We start from the raw sequence: 21781 nt of genomic DNA, 5'->3' as shown, positions 1-21781 counted from the left end.
CCTCGCTCTACTTCCTGTCCTCCCTTCTCTTCTCTTTTCCCTTCTCCTCTTTTCTGTATAAGGGAAGCAGTGAAGCATATCAGGGAGATATGCATTTCCCAAACTTTAGAACACTGGTGTTGGTCTGAAATGTACTCTAGGTCAGTGTTTCCCAACCCTGGTTCTTGAGTACCCCAACAGTACACATTTTCATTGTAGCCCTGGACAAATCAACCTCATTCACCTTATTGAGGGCTTGATGATTAGTTGACAAGTTGAATCAGGTGTGCTTGTCCAGGGTTACACCAAAAATGTGTAGTGTTGGGTGTACTCGAGGACCGGGGTTGGGAAACACTGCTCTAGATAAAGAAAACTATTACACAGTGGTATCGGGAGATTTTTAAGGTTTTGCCTATTGAAAAAGTGGCGCTAGGATGAAAGGGAAAAATGTATACATCTGTACTAAAGTGAGGCAGCCAATGCTGGACCATTTGCCTAGAGATTTAGTTGGCCTGTTAGATAGGCAGAGAGGCTGTAGCTTGGGGCTTGAATGGGCAACCTTAAGGGGATACAGTACTGTTTATGCCGATATGTAAGCTTATTGCATGGTGAAATGTGAGGTGTGTATCTGAACAGAAACTACAGTGCCTTTTTCTTGCGTTACAAAGTGGGATTAAAATTGATTAAATTGACGTTTTTGGTCAGCGCTCTACACTAAATACCCTAATGTCAAAGTCAGGGGAGTGGGACAAGAAATTGGCCCTGGCATTTTATCCACACCAGCCCACATCACTGTGTGCGCCAACAACTCTAAAATGTTTTATGAGATTGGAGAACACAGTGGGAGGGATCTTAGACCATTCCTCCTTACATAATATTTCCAGATCCTTGATATACTTCAACTGCGATAATGGACTGCCCTCTTCAATTCCAACCTGAGGTTTTCAAGGGTGTTGAAGTCCGGAGACTGAGATGGCCATTGCAAAATATTGATTAACCATTTCTTTGTGGATTTTGATATGTGCTTGGGGTTATTGTCTTGCTGGAAGATCCACTTGCGGCCAAGTATTTTTTTTTAAACCTGTTAATTGAAATGCATTCCAGGTGACTACCTCATGAAGCTGGCTGAGAGAATGTCAAGTGTGTGCAAATCTGTCATCAAGGCAAAGGGTGGCTACTTTGAAGAATCTAAAATCTAAAATATATTTTTGATTTAACACTTTGGTTATTACAATACATGATTCCATGTGTTATTTCATAGTTTTGATGTCTTCACTATTATTCTGCAATGTAGAAAATAGTAAAAATAAAGAAAACCCCTTGAATGAGTAGGTGTGTCCAAACTTGACTGGTACTGTATATAAAAAAATACATTATAATTAGGCCCGCACATAGTATAAAGCTGCTCCCCAGTGCTTTATTCCTGCACTATGTTGATGGATGCTTAGGAGGCAGACCAGAAGAGACCAGAACACTTCTCCCTACTTCCCCAGCTGATTAGATTAGCTAACTGGAATCACAGGATGCTCCACAACACTCCTGAAATATCCTGGGCTTTACTGATTGAATCTGAGAAAAAGGGGATGGAAGGATGGTTGGGGGACATTCCAAATAAACAAGGGAATATGTGTGTGTGTGTGTTTGTCAATGGAGGACTGTATGTGTGTCTGTCTTGTGTCCACCTAGTCAATAAGCACATTTACAATTCCGACAGACTGTCACGCATACAAACGTATACTCAAAATTATGACTGACTTTGTTACTCACTATCTGTATGTGTCTCACTGGGTCTGTGTCTCAAAGGATTCCCGTTTCCTCTTATAGTGCACTACTTTTGAATAAAGCCCTAGACAGAGAATAAAGTTAGTAGTATAATGACAAACATAGGACTCTGGTATAAGGTAGTGCAATATAATAGGGAATAGGGTTTTATTTGAGGTTTGTCTAAGCCCCCTTCACCTCTCTCTCTCACTATCATTATCTCACTCACTCATTCACTTTCTCTCTCTCAATTCAATATACTTTTTGGACATGGAAAGTTAAAGCACTTACAGTGTCAAAGTAAGCACAAGCAATAATAATACTTTCTCTGTCATTCTCGATCTCTCTCCCCAGTTAGTGTCAGCAGATGGTTGTCATGGGGGTTCCGATGGGGGTTCTATGTGTGCAGACAGCCAGGCAGAGCTGCCACCCCCTTTGGAGAGGACCGGCGGAATCGGAGACTCAAGACCCCCCTCTTTTCAGTCAGTATCTGCAAAGTGTGTGTCTGTGTATGCATGTGTGTGTGTGACTCTAGTTGATCCATCTGATCTAACCCCCCCTCCCTCTAGTGTGGTGTGGAAGTGGCCTTGACTTAGCTATGGTGAGGTGTAGAGCTAAATACTGTGTGTGTGTGTGTGTTTCTGTGTCTCTGTGTGTGATTTTTGTATTTTATTGAAATCATATCTAGTATCTGTATGTCTGTGTCTCTCTCTGCCTACCCCCTGGGAACTCAGGGTCAATATTAAATCAGCCAGCTGGGAAGGTCTTTATCAGACACCCACAACATACACACACACAGCGAGAACACCCCTTTCCCTCTGCTGGTCAGCACTGGTTACTGCAATTTTGCCCACTGTATCTCAAATGTACACCCACATATGCTCATCCTCATGCATAATACACACACATGAACATGTGTGTCCGTGTATGCATGTGCAAACACACACGTATGCATGCATGTACGTAACCACACACACATGGTGTGCACATGCATGCAGCAGTTACAGAGAGACAGACAGACAGACAGACAGACAGACAGACAGACAGACAGACAGACAGACAGACAGACAGACAGACAGACAGACAGACACACAGACACACACACAGACACACAGACACACAGACACACACACAGACACAGACACAGACACACACACACAGACACACACACACAGACACACACACACACAGACACACAGACAGGCGCTCACGTTCTCTTTGTAGCTAGCTCCCGGAATGCTCTGGTGAGGCTGACACTAAAACATACTGACATTCTGATAGCAGCACTTGACACTTAAACAGTATGGGTCTGCAACAAAGACTTGTCTGGGTCTTGCTAGTGTGTCTGTCAGACAGTTGTGTGTAGGAGAAGGGAAAATAAATATAATACCTTCTCTTTGAATTCATTTATTTTCTTTCTCTTTCATCTCTTTCACTCCTCCTTTTACTTTTTTTTCACCTGCCCATCAGTGCAAACGCCGCTGGCATTCAGGACAACCTGGACAACGAGACAGAGACTGAGTCGGTCGTGTTGCTAGAGAGAGAGAGGGAGCGTGAGAGAGACCGGGGCAGGGAGAAGGAAAGGCCGCGAAGGAAAGAAAAAGACACTCATGACCATGGTAAGTCTTAGTGTCTGTCCATCTGCCTTCATGTCACAGCCTATCCCACTTATAGTCCATGGGCCAGCAGAAAAATGTGTCCAATTTGGTGTGGCAAAGGTTTGATGGTATTAAATTGTACCCCACAAGCCCCTGATCAAATTGATATATGATAACCGCTTTCTATGTTTTTAACACCTTTTATATATCTTGTTGTATGGGAGTCGATGCAATAGAATGTTAACAAGTTGGGAAGTTCACATACTCGTTGAAAATGACTGAATCAAACCACAAAAGAACATTCTATTGGGTGAATCTCATCTTAAAAACCATTTGATTTGTAAAAAAAAATTGGTATCACATATAATGATTTAACTAGACTGACTCATCAGTGAAACAACAATGTTACAAGTAGCAGAACTACATACAGCTGAAGTCTGAAGTTTACATACATCTTTACATTTAAAATCAGTTTTTCACAATTCCTGACATTTAATCCTAGTAAAGATTCCCTGGCTTAGGTCAGTTAGGATCACCACTTTATTTAGAGAATGTGAAATGTCAGAATAATAATAGAGAGAATGATTTATTTCGGCTTTTATTTCTTTCATCACATTCCCAGTGGGTCAGAAGTTTACATACACTCAATTAGTATTTGGTAGCATTGCCTTTAAATTGTTTAACTTGGGTCAAACATTTCAGGTAGCCTTCCAAAAGCTTCCCACAATAAGTTGGGTGAATTTTGGCCCATTCCTCCTGACAGAGCTGGTGTAACTGAGTCAGGTTTGTAGGCCTCCTTGCTTGCACACGCTTCTTCAGATCTCCTGTAACGGGTTGGCAGTCGTGGTGAAGGAATGAGGCACAGGAAGCAGCGAGCACAGGGTAGTGGCGTATTTAATTTACACTCACTCATCAAACAAATACTCCCAAACACAGGGGAGAAAATACACACGGCGTAAAATAGCGCCGACACGAACATGAGCCGTCACAATAGAAATAATCCCGCACAACACGGAAGCGGACCAGCTAACATAAATAGCCCCGCTAATTAACCAAACTAATACAGGTGCACAAAACCAAAAAGAAGGGAAAACCAAAAAGGGAATCAGTGGTAGCTAATAGGCCGGTGACGACGACCGCCGAGCGCCACCCGAGCAGGAGGGGGCGCCACCGTCGGTGGGAATCGTGACATCTCCCCACAAATTTTCTATAGGATTGAGGTCAGGGCTTGACCACTCCAATACCTTGACTTTGTTGTCCTTAAGCCATTTTAACACAACTTTGGAAGTATGCTTGGTGTCATTGTCCATTTGGAAGACCCATTTGCAAGCAAGCTTTAACTTCCTGACTGATGTCTTGAAATGTTGCTTCAATATATCCACATAATTTCCCTGCCTCATGACGCCATCTATTTTGTGAAGTGCACCAGTCCCTCCTGCAGCAAAGCACCTCCACAGCATGATGCTGCCACCCCCGTGGTTCACAGTTGCGATTGTGTTCTTCAGCTTGCAAGCCTCCCCCTTTTACCTCCAAACATAACAATGGTCATTATGGCCAAACAGTTCTATTTTTGTTTCATCAGACCAGAGGACATTTCTCCAAAAAGTACGATCTTTGTCCCCATGTGCAGTTGCAAACCGTAGTCTGGCTTTTTTATGGTGGTTTTGGAGCAGTGGCTTCTTCCTTGCTGAGCGACCTTTCAGGTTATGTCAATATTGGACTTATTTTACTGTGGATATAGATACTTTTGTACCTGTTTCCTCCAGCATCTTCACAAGGTCCTTTGCTGTTGTTCTGGGATTGATTTGCACTTTTTGCACCAAAGTACGTTCATCTCTAGGAGACAGAACGCTTCTCCTTCCTGAGCGGTATGACGGCTGCGTGGTCCTATGGTGTTTATACCTGGGTACTATTGATTGTACAGATGAACGTGGTACCTTCAGGCATTTGGAAATTGCATTTGGACTTCTGGAGGTCTACAATGTTTTTTCTGTGGTCTTAGCTGATTTCTTTTGATTTTCCCATGATGTCAAGCAAAGAGGCACTGAGTTTGAAAGTAGGCCTTGAAATACATCCACAGATGCACCTTCAATTGACTCAAATGATGTCAATTAGCCTATCAGAAGCTTCTAAAGCCATGACATAATTTTCTGGAGTTGTCCAAGCTGTTTAAAGGCACAGTCAACTTAGTGTATGTAGACTTCTGACCCACTGGAACTGTGATACAGTGAATTATAAGTGAAATTATCTGTCTGTAAACAATTGTTGGAAAAATTACTTGTGTCATGCACAAAGTAGATGTCCTAACCAACTTTCTAAAACTATAGTTGGTTACTAAGAAATTTGTGGAGTGGTTGAAAAACGAGTTTTAATGACTCCAACCTAAGTGTATGTAACCTTCCGACTTCAACTGTATTTGTTTTAGGGAAATTGGTCATACTGGGAAATAATAGAGGAGGCCAAGTCCCACTCATTTAGAATTCAGGACCTTCCTTCTGTGACAAAGCAGAAACTGCCTAATCTTTTATGGGATCTATTGGGGGAAAATATTTATTTACGGTTTGTTTCCAAGTCAATAATTATCTGGGCACAACTTGTAATTTTCATGAGTTATCTCCTATTTGGAATAACAATTTTATTTTATCTGGCTCTATGTCCTTTACATTCCCTCATTGGTCTATTTTTAAGGATATTTTCAACCTGCAAGGGCTTCGTTCCTTTCAAGATCTGAAAGAGTCGTATTTTCTCCCAGGTTCTTCCTGTTTTTTTTTTTAACTCTCAGACCGTAGAAAACCTACAGGGTACCATAGGACACCAAAAGCATGCTCCCACTCTTTATTTAAATAATGTAATACATCTACCTGTTATGGAGGTCAGGGAGAATGACCTAAAAATCAATCAAATTCAATGAAATGTATTTATAAAGCCCTTCTTACATCAGCTGAAGTCACAAAGTGCTGTACAGAAACCCAGCCTAAAACCCCAAACAGCAAGCAATGCAGGTGTAGAAGCACGGTGGCGAGGAAAAACTCCCTAGAAAGGCCAGAACCTAGGAATAAACCAAGAGAGGAACCAGGCTATGAGGGGTGGTGTCACGACTTCCGCTGAAGTCGGCTCCTCTCGTTGTTCGGGCTGCGTTCGGCGTTCGACGTCACCGGCCTTCTAGCCATCGCTGCTCCATTTTTCATTGATCCATTTGTTTTGTCTTGTTCCCTGCACACCTGGTTTACATTCCCTAATTACACTGCTGTATATTCCTCTGTTCCCTCCATGTCTTTATGTGGAATTGTTTTGTGTTACGTGTTTTATGTGACTCACCAGGCTGGTTTTCATGATCCGTGTTTATTTCACGAAGTATGTTTATTTGGTAAACTATAGCTTTTGTGACTGTTTTTGCGCTTTGCACTTTTGCCATTTTGCTGGAGATTTTGACGCAGTTGTGTCCGTCTGCTGTTTGCTTCTGCCTAAATAAAGTGTGCGCCTGTTCACAACTCTCTGCTCTCCTGCACCTGACTTCGCTACCAGTACGCACACCCGTGACAGGTGGCCAGTCCTCTTCTGGCTGTGCCGGGTGGAGATTATAACAGAACATGGCCAAGATGTTCAAAATGTTCATAGATGACCAGCAAGGTCAAATAATAATAATCACAGTGGTTGTCGAGGGTGCAACAGGTCAGCACCTCAGGAGGAAATGTCAGTTGGCTTTTCATAGCCGATCATTCAGAGTGTCTCTACCGCTCCTGCTGTCTCTAGAGAGTTGAAAACAGCAGGTCTGGGACAGGTAACACGTCCGGTGAAGATGTGAGGGTTCTATAGCCGCAGGCAGAACAGTTGAAACTGGAGCAGCAGCACGGCCAGGTGGACGGGGTACAGCAAGGAGTCATCAGGCCAGGTAGTCCTGAGGCATGGTCCTAGGGCTCAGGTCCTCCGAGAGAGAGAGAGAAAGAAAGAGAGAAAGAAAGAAAGAAAGAAAGAGAGAAAAAGAGAGAAAGAGAATTAGAGAGAGCATACTTAAATTTACACAGGACACCAGATAAGACAGGAGAAATACTCGAGATATAACAGACTGACCCTAGCCCTCCGACACATAAACTACTGCAGCATAAATACTGGAGGCTGAGACAGGAGGGGTCAGGAGACACTGTGGCCCCGTCCGACGATACCCCCGGACAGGGCCAAACAGGCAGGATATAACCCCACCCACTTTACCAAAGCACAGCCCCCACACCACTAGAGGGATATCTTCAATCACCAACTTACCATCCTGAGACAAGGCTGAGTATAGCCCACAAAGATCTCCGCCACGGCACAACCCAAGGGGGGGCGCCAACCCGGACAGGAAGATCACGTCAGTGACTCAACCCACTGAAGTGACGCACCCCTCCTAGGGACGGCATGGAAGAACACCAGTAAGCCAGTGACTCAGCCCCATTTTATTGAAATTATGCAATTGGTGATTAGAAAAAATCCAATATTTTAGCAATTGAACTATTGCTGATGCCCTCGACAACCCTCAGCAGCCACTAACCAATACAATTCAGTAGGCCCTATACAAATGGTAAGCAACTCTGTTCCTGGAGTACCACAGGTACTGCTGGATTTTGTTCCAACTAGGCACCACACCTGACCAGCTGAGCTAATTGACAGAGAGGAAGAGGCCCAAATCGATAGAAAATCTGTCTTCCTCCAGCATTTGGCGTTTCTTTCAAGGAGTTTTTGTGTGGAGGTAAAAATTAATGGCTTATTTGCTATGTGAGGTTTATTTGATAAAATGTAAGTTTTGTAATGCTTAAGTTAATACGAGTGCACTGATATAAGTAGGACACGTGACATCCCGGCAACTTTGAGAAAAAACATTTCATATCGGAGTTGTCTCAAGATGGCTATGCATATTCATGGCATGAGGCTAGTAGCATAGCATCTCTCTCCATTGAATACAGGTGGTTGACGTCAACAACCCTCATCGAATATTTAAAAAAGGATTACAATAATGAGATGCAGGGGCGCAACTTTTGTTTGAGAAAAGTGTGGTGGGGGGAGGGGCATTTTGTTTTTATCCAGTCGGATAAAAACTTCAAACAGCCTACCCGACCGCTCGGAGGCGTCCGCATGGTCCTAAAGCAAACCGTTGCCTAGTTTTGTATCATATTCCAATGATAAAACTGGGGGGACAAAAAATGCTATTTCAAAATGTTGGGGGGACATGTCCTCCCCGTCCCCAGTGAAAGTTGCGCCCCTGATGAGATGTATCCACCAATCCAAAGAAAGGATAAGCGGGAGCTAGACAGACCGCCATGCCGCTTTGTGGACAACGACTCCCATTGTTACAGTGGAGAGACGTGAATCTTGTCAGTATATCCATAATCTTTGATAATTGATCAGCTCAGTGATTGCCTAAATTCAACACAACTGGTCTTCCAGGTCGGTTATATCAAAAACATGAAGTGCCAGGTCTTCTCCTCCAATGCCCTGTACGCTTCTCTCTCACACTGAGAGGCAAAGAGAGAGGATGTCAGGAATAAAAAAATATACACTGCACACATATTGACTTTTTCCACCTTTTGTTACGTTACAGCCTTATTCTAAAATGAATTAAATAGTTTTTCCCCCTCATCAATCAAGACACAATACCCCATAATGACAAAGCAAAAACAGGTTTTTAGAAATTTTTGCAAATGTATTAAAATAAAACACTGAAATATCACATTTACATAAGTATTCAGACCCTTTACTCAGTACTTTGTTGAAGCACCTTTGGCCGAGATTACAGCCTCAAGTCTTCTTGGGTATGACGCTACAAGCTTGGCACACCTGTCGTTGTCCTGTTGGATGGTGAACCTTCACGCCAGTCAGAGGTCCTGAGTGTTCTAGAGCAGGTTTTCATCAAGGATCTCTCTGTACTTTGCTCCGTTCATCTTTCCCTCGATCCTGACTAGTCTTCCAGTCCCTGCCGCTGACAAACATCCCCACAGCATGATGCTGCCACCACCATGCTTCACTTTAGGGATGGTGCTAGGTTTCCTCAAGACGTGACGCTTGGCATTCAGGACAAAGAGTTCAATTTTGGTTTCATCACACCAGATAATCTTGTTTCTCATGGTCTGAGAGTCCTTTAGGTGCCTTTTGGCAAACTCCAAGTGGGCTCTCGTGCATTTTACTGAGGAGTGGCTTCCGTCTCAGCCACTCTACCATAAAGGCCTGATTGGTAGAGTGCTGCAGAGATGGTTGTCTTTCTGGAAGGTTCTCCCATCTCCACAGAGGAACCCTGGAGCTCTGTCAGAGTTACCATCGGGTTCTTGGTCACCTCCCTGACCAAGGCCCTTCTCCCCGATTGACCAGTTTGGCCGGGCGGCCAGCTCTAGGAAGAGTCTTGGTGGTTCCAAACTTCTTCCATTTAAGAATGATGGAGGCCACTGTGTTCTTTGGGGCCTTCAGTGCTGCAGAAATGTTTTGGTACCCTTCCCCAGATCTGTGCCTTGACACAATCCTGTCTCGGAGCTCTACAGACAATTCCTTTGACCTCATGGCTTGGATTTTGGTCTGACATGCACTGTTAACTGTGGGACCTTATATAGACAGGTGTGTGCCTTTCCAAATCATGTCCGAACAATTGAATTTTCTCCAGGTGGACTCCAATCAAGTTGTTGAAACATCTCAAGGATGATCAATGGAAACAGGATGCACCTGAGCTCAATTTCGAGTCTCATAGCAAAGGGTCTGAATAATTATGTAAATAAGAAATTTCTAAAAACCTGTTTTCGTTTTGTCATTATGGGGTATTGTGTGTAGATTGATGAGAAAAAACTTTTTTTTTAAATCCATTTTAGAAGAAGTCTGTTACGTAACAAAATGTGGAAAAAGTCAAAGGGTCTGAATACTTTCCAAATACACTGTATATTCTGAACCTAGCTGGGCTAAGTCAAGCCAAGCTATACTGAGGTTGCCTGGTTACGCAACCACCGTAGTTGAACCGTGCTGAAAAGCACAGTGGGAAAAGAAAATATCGGAACCAGCACAGTTCGGTTGGGTTGGCACATAGTATGAAAAGGCAATTATGTAGTATTCATAATGATTAGTATTCCTCCTCTTATTAGGGCATAACATAGCAAAACATTTTTCTTACAAAAACTGGTGTTTTGAAAATGAAAATTTGCATTCAGGTATTCCCTTCCCATTTGTCTTTTTTCCTCCAATTTGTTTCTACTGAACGCTACCCGGTTGACTTTTACTCTCTTCTGCTTGCCTGGCGCCCTCCTCAGGTGGCAGGTTGAATGGTCACACGCGTCCAGAGCGGGAGACGCGGCGACCGGAGCTGGCGGGGTACGAGAGCTCATCCACGCTGATGAGTTCTGAGCTGGAGACGACAAGCTTTTTCAACTCTGAAGACGATGACGCATCTAGTCGGTGAGCACCACACACACACACACACACACACACACACACACACACACACACACACACACACACACTGATGGATCAACAAAAAATGGCTTTTAATTATGTCAGTGAGGGGACTAAAGTGAAGGGACTAAATATCCCAAAACAACTACAGCCACGATGATAAATGGAAAAATCGGGTTAAGTTGTATTTTGAGTGGAACATCCATTAAATATGAAGAGATCACCTCAAGGTTGTTCATTGCTGCCAGTGTTGGTTGCAATAGGCCTTGACGGGTTAGGACCAAAGGGAAGTGGTAAGGAGCGAATTGACTATCCATTCATTTACACTCACACTCACGTACACTGTATATACAAAAGTATGTGGACACCCCTTCAAATTAGTGGATTTGTCTATTTCAGCCACACCCATTGCTGACAGGTACAAAAGCAAGCACACAGCCATGTGATCTCTATAGACAAATATTGACAGTAGAATGGCCTTACTGAAGAGCTCAGTGACTTTCAACGTGGCACCGTCATAGGATGCCACCTTTCCAACAAGTCAGTTCGTCAAATTTCTGCCTTGCTAGAGCTGCCCCAGTCAAATGTAGGCGCTGTTATTGTGAAGTGGATATGTCTAGGAGCAACAACGGCTCAGCTGTGAATTGGTTGGCCACACAATCTCACAAAACAGGACCAACGAGTGCTGAAGCGCAAAGCGTGTAAATAAATCGTCTGTCCTCGGTTGCAACACTCACTACCGAATTCCAAACTGCCTCTGAAAGCAATGTCGGCACAAGAACTGTTCACTGCTTCATGAAATGTGTTCATTGGGATCACCATGTGCAATGCCAAGCGTCGACTGGAGTTGGACTCGGGAGTAGTAGAAACACGTTCTCTGGAGTGATGAATCATGCTTCACCATCTGGCAGTCCGACGGATGAATCTGGGTTTGGCGGATGCCAGGAGAACGCTACCTGCCCCAATGCATATTGCCAACTGTAAAGTTTGGTGGAGGAGAAATAATGGTTTGGGCTAGGCCCCTTAGTTCCAGTGAAGAGAAATCTTAATGCTACAGCATACACTGACATTCTAGACGATTCTGTGCTTTCAACTTTGTGGTCACAGTTTGGGGAAGGCTCTTTCCTGTTTCAGCATGACTATGGCCCCTTGCATAAAGCGAGGTCCGTACAGAAATTGTTTGTCGAGATCGGTGTGGAAGAACTTGACTGGCCTGCACAGAACCCTGACCTCAACCCCATCGAACACCTTTGGGATGAATTGGAATGCCGACTGTGAGCCAGGCCTAATCGCCCAACATCAGTGCCCGACCTCACTAATGCTCTTGTGGCTGAATGAAAGCAAGTCCCCGCAGCAATGTTCCAACATCTAGTGGAAAGCCTTCCCAGAAGAGTGGAGGCTGTTATAAAGCAGCAAAGGGGGGACCAACTCCATATTAATGCCCATGATTTTGGAATGAGATGTTTGATGAGCATGTGGCCAAATACTTTTGGTCATGTAGTGTACAATTACCCAAGACACTAAAAATGTGTCCTATCACATGAAAACATTACATAAACCACTTGACCAACTTGCACATCCACTTGATGTACAGTGAGGGAAAAAAGTATTTGATCCCCTGCTGATTTTGTATGTTTGCCCACTGACAAAGAAATTATCAGTCTATAATTTTAATGGTAGGTTTATTTGAACAGTGAGAGACAGAATAACGACAAAAAAATCCAGAAAAACACGTAAAAAATGTTATAAATTGATTTGCATTTTAATGAGGGAAATAAGTATTTGACCCCCTCTCAATCAGAAAGATTTCTGGTTCCCAAGTGTCTTTTATACAGGTAACGAGCTGAGATTAGGAGCACACTCTTAAAGGGAGTGCTCCTAATCTCAGTTTGTTACCTGTATAAAAGACACCTCTCCACAGAAGCAAACAATCAATCAGATTCCAAACTCTCCACCATGGCCAAGACCAAAGAGCTCTCCAAGGACATCAGGGACAAGATTGTAGACCTACACAAGGCTGGAATGGGCTACAAGACCATCGCCAAGCAGCTTGGTGAGAAGGTGACAACAGTTGGGACCATAGTCACCAAGAAAACAATTGGTAACACACTACGCCGTGAAGGACTGAAATCCTGCAGCGCTCGCAAGGTCCCCCTGCTCAAGGAAGCACATATACATGCCCATCTGAAGTTTACCAGTGAACATCTGAATGATTCAGAGGACAACTGGTTGAAAGTGTTGTGGTCAGATGAGACCAAAATGGAGTTCTTTGGCATCAACTCAACTCGCCGTGTTTGGAGGAGGAGGAATGCTGCCTATGACCCCAAGAACACCATCCCCACCGTCAAACATGGAGGTGGAAACATTATGCTTTGGGGGTGTTTTTCTGCCAAGGGGACAGGACAACTTCACCGCATCAAAGGGACGATGGACGGGGCCATGTACCGTCAAATCTTGGGTGAGAACCTCCTTCCCTCAGCCAGGGCATTGAAAATGGGTCGTGGATGGGTATTCCAGCATGACAATGACCCAAAACACACGGCCAAGGCAACAAAGGAGTGGCTCAAGAAGAAGTACATTAAGGTCCTTGAGTGGCCTAGCCAGTCTCCAGACCTTAATCCCATAGAAAATCTGTGGAGGGAGCTGAAGGTTCGAGTTGCCAAATGTCAGCCTCGAAACATTAATGACTTGGAGAAGATCTGCAAAGAGGAGTGGGACAAAATCCCTCCTGAGATGTGTGCAAACCTGGTGGCCAACTACAAGAAACGTCTGACCTCTGTGATTGCCAACAAGGGTTTTGGCACCAAGTATTAAGTAATGTTTTGCAGAGGGGTCAAATACTTATTTCCCTCATTAAAATGCAAATCATTTTATAACATTTGACATGTGTTTTTCTGGATTTTTTTGTTGTTATTCTGTCTCTCACTGTTCAAATAAACCTACCATTAAAATTATAGACTGATAATTTCTTTGTCAGTGGGAAAATGTACAAAATCAGCAGGGGATCAAATAATTTTTTCCCTCATTGTATACACTCTATGTGATCGCTATCTACTCTTATTAAAGTGCACACAAATCATATGCTCTAGAAAACCCATACAAAAGACTGTTGCTTTTCCCTTTAAGCTCAATGGCCACGTCTAAGATTGGCTCAAATGGATGGAGTCACATGTGGCCAATCAACCACTGGCAGATGAGTGTGCATTGTGTGTCATGACACCACAGTGAGTTGTGTCACCGCTGAGATGTCATCACCCGCAGGTTCAGTGGCTCCACGGAGCAGAGCACTTCGTCGAGGCTCATGAGACGACATCGGCGGCGGCGGCGGAAACCCAAAGCGCCACGGATGGAGAGGGTAAGACACACACACAATACAAATAGAAAGAAACACTCACACACAGGCCACACAGATGCCAGTTTGCTGTTAGTGTTCAGTGGTCCTTGTGCATGTCTTTCTCTTTCAATCATTCCTCTACTCCTCCCTCTCTTTCTGTCCAGTCGTCCTCTTTCAGTAGCGTCACAGATTCCACCATGTCACTGAACATCATCACTGTCACTTTAAATATGGGTGAGTAGTACTGTTCATCTACATCTGTGTAATGTATATAACTTTACGTCTACATGATATTTTATATATCATTGGGGACTTATGGATTGACTTAAAGATTCAGAGACCACCCACTGGGCACAGAAGTCAATTCAACATCTAATTTTGATTTACATTTGGTTGGGTTTTTAACTAATGTGAATTCCACCTGAAATCAACAAAACATTTCACCATGTCATTGGATTTAGGTTAAAAGTTTGGTGAAAAAAATATGAAATGCCCTTACGTTGATGACTTTTTGCAAATCCAATTAGTTTTCCACGTTGTTTCAACGCCATCACATTGTTTTTTTGGGATGAAATGATGTGGAAACAACGTTGATTCAACCAGTAGATCAGAACTTCTCTGAGACGCTTTGTGTATACGAGCCCAGAGGCCAAAGACTCCCTTTTCCAAGAGTAATTCATATTTATCCTTCACTCTGGCTATTGGTTTACATCTGTAGGGAAAGTATCCTTTTTTTTGTTCAACACTGTTTCTTTCTCTTGTCATTACTCTTCCTTCCTCTTCTCCTCCTCCCTCCCTTCATGCAGAGAAGTATAACTTCCTGGGCATCAGTATTGTGGGTCAGAGTAACGAGAAAGGAGATGGAGGAATCTACATCGGCTCTATCATGAAGGGAGGGGCAGTGGCTGCCGATGGACGCATCGAGCCTGGAGACATGCTGCTGCAGGTGTTTGTTGAGTGTTCGTGTTTAACAGTGGTGGAAAAAGTACCCAATTGTCATACTTGAGTAAAAGTAAAGATACCTTAAAACCTCTCTGGGCCAGAGGGACGCTAGCCAGTGGAATCGCGTCGCGCTAAATGCAAAACCTCATAAATGCTATAACTTCAATTTCTCAAACATATGACTATTTTACACCGTTTTATAGATACACCTCTCCTGAATCGAACCACGTTGTCCGATTTCAAAAAGGCTTTACAGCAAAAGCAAAACATTAGATTATGTCAGCAGAGTACCCAGCCAGAAATAATCACACAGCCATTTTCAAAGCAACTAGCATGCATCACAAATACCCAAAACACAGCTAAATGCAGCACTAACCTTTGACAACCTTCATCAGATGACACTCCTAGGACATCATGTTACACAACACATGCATTTTTTGTTCGATAAAGTTCATATTTATATATAAAAACAGCATTTTACATCGGCGCATGACGTTCAGAAAATCTTTTGCCTCAAATGCTTCCGGTTTATTAGCGCTACAATTTACAAAATTACTATTCTAAAATATTGTTAAAATGTAATATTGTCATTCAAAGACTTATAGATTAACATGTCTTGAATGCCATCTCTTTGCCAGATTTAAAAATAACTTTACTGGGAAATCACACTTTGCAATAAACGACGTGGTATGCCCAGAAAAAAAGTCTAGGCTATAAATGTTGGAGCCATCTTGGAACGATCAACCATCAAAAATACTATTGTAAATAATCCCTTACCTTTGATTATCTTTATCAGAAGGCACTTCTAGGTATCCCAGGTCCATAACAAATCAAAAAAGTTAATAATTTATGTCCAAATAGTGTTAGCACGCTCCGAAGGCTAGTGAAAATGTACCGTGTGAGTCTGACTTGTCGTCAGGAATGAGCAAAAAAAAAATATTTAAGTTCGTTCAAACATGTCAAACGTTGTATAACATAAATCTTTAGGGGCTTTTTCAACCAGGGCTTCAATAATATTCCATTGGGACGGTTGCATTGTCTTTCAAAACGTTTCGAAAAGGGAGAGTACCCATGGGCGCCGACGTCACAATGGTAATGGCCCATCCCCTGTGACCAAGATAAACAGGCTCTCTTTCAGTCAATTTTGATAGTAGGAGCCTCAAACCACTTTGTAAAGACTGGGGACATCTAGTGGAAGCCATAGGAAGTGCTAAATGATCCACAAGTCCCTGTGTGTTTCAATGGCAAATGTTTGAAGTGATATCCACACATCAGATTTCAGTTTCCTGTCAGGATTTGTCTCAGGGTTTTGCCTGCCATATGAGTTCTGTTATACTCACAGACACCATTCAAACAGTTTTAGAAACTTTAGGGTGTTTTCTATCCAAAGCCAATAATTATATGCATATTCTAGTTACTGGGCAGGAGTAGTAACCAGATTAAATCGGGTATGTTTTTTTATCCGGCCGTGTCAATACTGCCCCCTAGCTCTAACAGGTGTTAATAGAAAATGACTTACGTAAAATTGAAAGTGATCCAGTAAAATACTACTCGAGTAAAAGTCTAAAAGTATTTGGTTTAAATATACTTAAGTATCAAAAGTTAATGTAATTGCTGAAATTATATTTAAGTAACACATATGGAATCATGTAGTTACCAAAAAAGTGTTAAACAAATCCAAATATATTTTATATTTGAGATTCTTCAAATTGCCACCCTTTGCCTTGTTGACAGCATTGCACACTCTTGGCATTCTCTCAACCAGCTTCACCTGGAATGATTTTCCAACAGTCTTGAAGGAGTTCCTACATATGCTGAGCACTTGTTGGCTGCTTTTCCTTCACTCTGCAGTCTGACTCATCCCAAACCATCTCAATTTGCTTGAGGTCGGGGGATTGTGGAGGCCAGGTCATCTGATGCAGCACTCCATCACTCATTGTCTTGTTGAAAAACAAATGATAGTCCCACTAAGCCCAAACCAGATGGGATGACGTATCACTGCAGAATGCTGTGGTAGCCATGCTGGTTAAGTGTGCCTTGAATTCTAAATAAATCACTGACAGTGTCACTAGCAAAGCACCCCCACACCATCACACCTCCTCCTCCATGCTTCATGGTGGGAAATACACATGCGGAGATTGTCCGTTCACCAACACCGCATCTCACAAAGACATGGCGGTTGGAACAAAAAATCTCCAATTTGGACTGCAGACCAAAGGAAACATTTCCACCAGTCTAATGTCTATTGCTCGTGTTTCTTGGCCAAAGCAAGTCTCTTATTCCTTTTGTCTTTTAGATTTTTTTCACTTTTACCCCTTTTTCGTGGTATCCAATTGGTAGTTACAGTCTTGTCTCATCGCTGCAACTCCGTTATGGACTCAGGAGAGGTGAAGGTCGAGAGCCGTGCGTCCTCCGAAACACAACCCAACCAAGCCGCACTGTGTCTTGACACAATGTCCACTTAATCCGGAAGCCAGCCGCGCAAATGTGTCAGAGGAAACACCGCGCACCTGGTGACCGTTTCAGCGTGCATCTGCGCCCAGCCAGAACAGGAGTCACAAGTGCACGATGGGACAAGGACATCACTGTCAGCCAAACCCTCCCCTAACCCAGATGACGTTGGGCCAATTGTGCACCGCCCCATGGGTCTCCTGGTTGCAGCCGGCGGCGACAGAGCCAGGACTCAAACCCAGAATCTCTTGTGCCATAGCCTTAGACCACTGCGCCACTCAGTAGCCCCCACGTCTCTTCTTCTTATTGGTGTCCTTTAGTAGTGGTTTCTTTGCAGCAATCTGACCATGAAGGCCTGATTCTCACAGTCTCCTCTGAACAGTTGATGTTGAGATGTGTCTGTTACTTGAACTCTGTGAAGCATTTATTTGGGCTGTAATTTCTGAGGGTGGTAACTCTAATGAACTTATCCTCTGCAGCAGAGGTAAATCTGGGTCTTCCATTCCTGTGATGGTCCTCAGAAGAGCAATTTTCATCATAGCGCTTGATGTTTTTTGCGACTGCACTTGAAGAAACTTTCAAAGTTCTTGAAATGTTTCATATTGACTGACCTTCATGTCTTAAGGTAATGATGAACTGTCATTTCTCTTTGCTTATTTGAGCTGTTCTTGCCATAATATGGACTTGGTATTTTACCAAATAGGGCTGTCTTCTGTATAATCCCCCCCCCCCCCCCCCCCCCCCCCCCCCCCCCACACACCTTGTCACAACACAACTGATTGACTCAAATGCATTAAGAAGAAAATCCACAAATTAACTTTTAAGAAGGCACACCTGTTTATTGAAATGCATTCCAGGTGCATTCCTCATGAAGCTGGTTGAGAGAAGGCCAAGAGTGTGCAAAGCCGTCATCAAGGCAAAGGGTGGCTATTTGAAGAATCTCAAATATAAAATATATTTCGATTTGTTTACCACTTTTTGGGTTACTACATGATTCCATATGTGTTATTTCATAGTTTTGATGTCTTCACTATTATTCTACAATGTAGAAAATACTAAATATTAAGAAAAACCCTTGAATGAGTAGGTTCTAAAACTTTTGACCGGTAGTATAATTTCAAATTCCTTTCTTGTTTTTTAAATTACGGATAGCCAGGGGCACACTCCAGCACTCAGACATAATTTACAAATTAAGTGAGTCTGCCAGATCAGTGGCAGTAGGGATGAGGAGGGATGTTCTCTTGATAAGTGTGTGAATTGTACCATTTTCCTGTCCTGCTAAGAATTCAAAATCTAACGAGTACTTTTGGGTGTCAGGGAAAATGTATGGAGTAAAAAGTACTTTCTTTAGGAATGTAGTGAAGTAAAAGTTTACAAAAATATAAATAGTGAAGTACAGATAACCCAAAAAACGACTTAAGTCGTGCTTTAAAATATTTTTAAGTGGCAAGAAAGTGAGAATAGGAGGAATGGTTTTGGGGTCTTTAATTGGACTTGGTTGGTAGGATTTCCTGATTTCTTTCTCTCCCTTTTCTACATCACCCCGTCTCTCATCCCCTCTTCTCCAGGTGAACGACATTAACTTTGAAAACATGAGCAATGATGATGCAGTAAGAGTACTGAGGGAGATTGTGCATAAGCCAGGGTAAGGAGCAGTCTCTCACACACTGAAACCTACATGCTGATACGTGCTGAGGATCACACATTGCTGCTGGTTTGTGTGTGTGTATAAACTGTGTGTAAACTGAGTGTCTGCTGTGTGTAATTGTTGACAGCCCTATTACTCTGACTGTGGCTAAGTGCTGGGATCCTAACCCTCGAGGATTCTTCACACTGCCGAGAAGTGAGTACTCACACACAGCATCATGTAATTAGACGTAATGACTTTGTAAAAACTTCCTCAGATGGATATATTTTCCTCTTGGGAGGATCAAATGTCACCTCTAAGATTTGACATTTAATTTGCTTTTATGGGGGGGAAATCGATGTAAATGTGTTTTACCATGTTCCACAGAGACAAAACAACTCTTTCTCTGTGTAGGTGAGCCGATCCGTCCCATAGACCCTGCTGCCTGGGTGTCCCACACCGCAGCAATGACGGGGACGTACCCAGTGTATGGTATGAGCCCTTCTATGACCACCATCACCTCCACCAGCTCCTCCATCACAAGCTCCATCCCTGAGACTGAGCGTAAGTCACCCCTCCCTTTCCCTCTCCACCATCCCCAGCGGGCAAAAGTTGGCATTGGACAACCCAAGGACAAAAGTTTGTGGTCGAAATCTGGTTGTGACGGCATCAAGACATCTGGTAGAAAATAACATAATTTGGGTTGTTTTCTGGTCGAAGCAACATCCAAGATTACAACCAGGCAAACACGTATTTTTCTGGTCTCTAAAAAGACGTGTAGAAAAACGTGTCCTATTTTAGTCAGTATAACCTGACCCTGATGACAGAAAAGCCTGCCATCTTGTCAATACATTTTGCCTAGTGGGATGCTGCACGACTGCCACTCCTGCTTACTTCATTTCCCGCTTGCTGCTGAATGAATGAATGAATGAATGAATGAATGAATGAAAGGCTCCCTTGGTGTTTCCCAGTGGGCAAGACTGGGTGAAATTATTATTACAACCAGAAACTGGTTGAAATAATGTTGTTAGGATGTCATTTCAACCAGTTTTTTACAGTTTTGCCTGCTGGGTTGTTTCACTACTGCAGCTATCTGACTGTTGCTCTCTTTCCTTCTTTCCATCCCAGGGCTCGATGACTTTCATTTATCCATTCACAGCGACATGGCAGCAATCGCCAAAGCGATGGCCAATCCAGAGTCTGGCCTGGAGGTGCGAGACAGGATGTGGCTCAAGATCACAATCCCCTCTGCCTTCATAGGTATTCTTTCTCTCTTTACTCTGCTCTCTTCACTCTCTCTTCTGTCTGTATTGTCTCGCTTTCATAGGGACTATTGTTAAGGTCTCTCTCTCACCCTCTCCAACTGTCTGTCTGTCTCCGTTCCAGGTTCGGACGTGGTGGACTGGCTCTACCATTACGTGGAGGGCTTCACTGACCGCCGTGAGGCCAGGAAGTATGCCAGCAACCTGCTGAAGGCCGGCTATATCCGTCACACCGTCAACAAGATCACCTTCTCCGAGCAGTGCTACTACATTTTCGGAGACCTCTGTGGCAGTGAGTCTTATTATCTCTTTCTCTTCCACAAGATAGCTTTCTTTATGACTCTTCACCTCTCCATCTTCGGAGACCTCTGTGGCAATGAGTCTTATTATCTCTTTCTCTTCCACAAGATAGCTTTCTTTATGACTCTTCTACCTCTCCTTTACTCTTTCTTCTTTAACACGTTTGTCCCTTTCCACTCCTTCCCCTTCTCCTCCACTCTCTCCCTTCCCCTCCTCCCATTTTCTCTCCTCTCCTCCCCTCTCTCTCAGATATGGCTAACCTCTCACTGGGAGACCACGATGGGTCGAGTGGGGCGTCAGACCAAGACACCCTTGCTCCCCTGCCCCACCCTGGGGCTGCCCCCTGGCCCCTGGCCTTCCCTTACCAGTACCCCATCCCACAGCCCTACAACCCACACCCTCTGCATGAGCCTCCCCAAAGCCAACCTGGAAGGGGGGGGAGTGCAGGCAGCCAGCACAGCGAAGGTGAGATGCTCCGCTACACATACACGCAAACTAACAGAGAGACACACACAGAAAGGCAAACCAAATGACTGAACTGACTTTTTCCACATTTTGTTACATTACAGCCTTATTCTAAAATGTATTCAATTGTTTTTCCTCATCAATCTACACACAATAAGGACCCCATAAGGACAAAGAAAAATGTATAAAAACAAAATAGAAAAATGGAAATATCACATTTACATAACTTTTCAGACCCTTTACTCAGTACATTGTTGAAGCACCTTTGGCAGTGATTACAGCCTCGAGTCTTCTTGGGTATGACGCTACAAGCTTGGCACACCTGTATTTGGGAGTTTCTCCCATTTTTCTCTGCAGATCCTCTCAAGCTCTGTCAGGTTGGATGGTGAGCGTTGCTGCACAGCTATTTTCAGGTCTCTCCAGAGATGTTAGATCGGGTTCAAGTCTATGCTCTGGCTGGGCCACTCAAGGATATTCAGAGACTTGTCCCGAAGCCACTGGTGCGTTTTCTTGGCTGTGTACTTAGGGTCGTTGTCCTATTAGAAGGTGAACCTTCACCCCAGTCTGAGGTCCTAAGCAGGTTTTCATCAAGGATCTCTCTGTACTTTGCTCAGTTCATCTTTCCCTCAATCCTGAGTAGTCTCCCAGTCCCTGCCGCTGA

At 43.5% G+C, this 21781-nt stretch overlaps 1 protein-coding gene across 3 annotated transcripts in view; it reads left to right on the top strand.

The window, feature by feature from the left end:
• LOC115205843 (segment polarity protein dishevelled homolog DVL-3) overlaps positions 1-21781 on the top strand; it is a 52683-nt gene that overhangs the window by 25654 nt on the left and 5248 nt on the right. For 2 of the 3 annotated variants that reach the window (XM_029772211.1, XM_029772213.1), the window contains exons 3-14: positions 2095-2222; positions 3211-3359; positions 10598-10742; positions 14001-14094; positions 14238-14307; positions 14880-15019; positions 19035-19111; positions 19242-19309; positions 19508-19657; positions 20222-20353; positions 20480-20647; positions 20905-21120. In XM_029772211.1, coding sequence (XP_029628071.1) covers positions 2095-2222; positions 3211-3359; positions 10598-10742; positions 14001-14094; positions 14238-14307; positions 14880-15019; positions 19035-19111; positions 19242-19309; positions 19508-19657; positions 20222-20353; positions 20480-20647; positions 20905-21120 — 1537 coding nt within the window. The remainder of the gene's footprint in view (positions 1-2094; positions 2223-3210; positions 3360-10597; positions 10743-14000; positions 14095-14237; positions 14308-14879; positions 15020-19034; positions 19112-19241; positions 19310-19507; positions 19658-20221; positions 20354-20479; positions 20648-20904; positions 21121-21781) is intronic. The other variant, XM_029772212.1, reaches the window with a different exon arrangement.

Source organism: Salmo trutta, chromosome 13 (genome assembly GCF_901001165.1).
Source record: "Salmo trutta chromosome 13, fSalTru1.1, whole genome shotgun sequence".
NCBI classification, from domain to species: domain Eukaryota; kingdom Metazoa; phylum Chordata; class Actinopteri; order Salmoniformes; family Salmonidae; genus Salmo; species Salmo trutta.
This window is presented reverse-complemented; position numbering and strand designations above follow the sequence as displayed.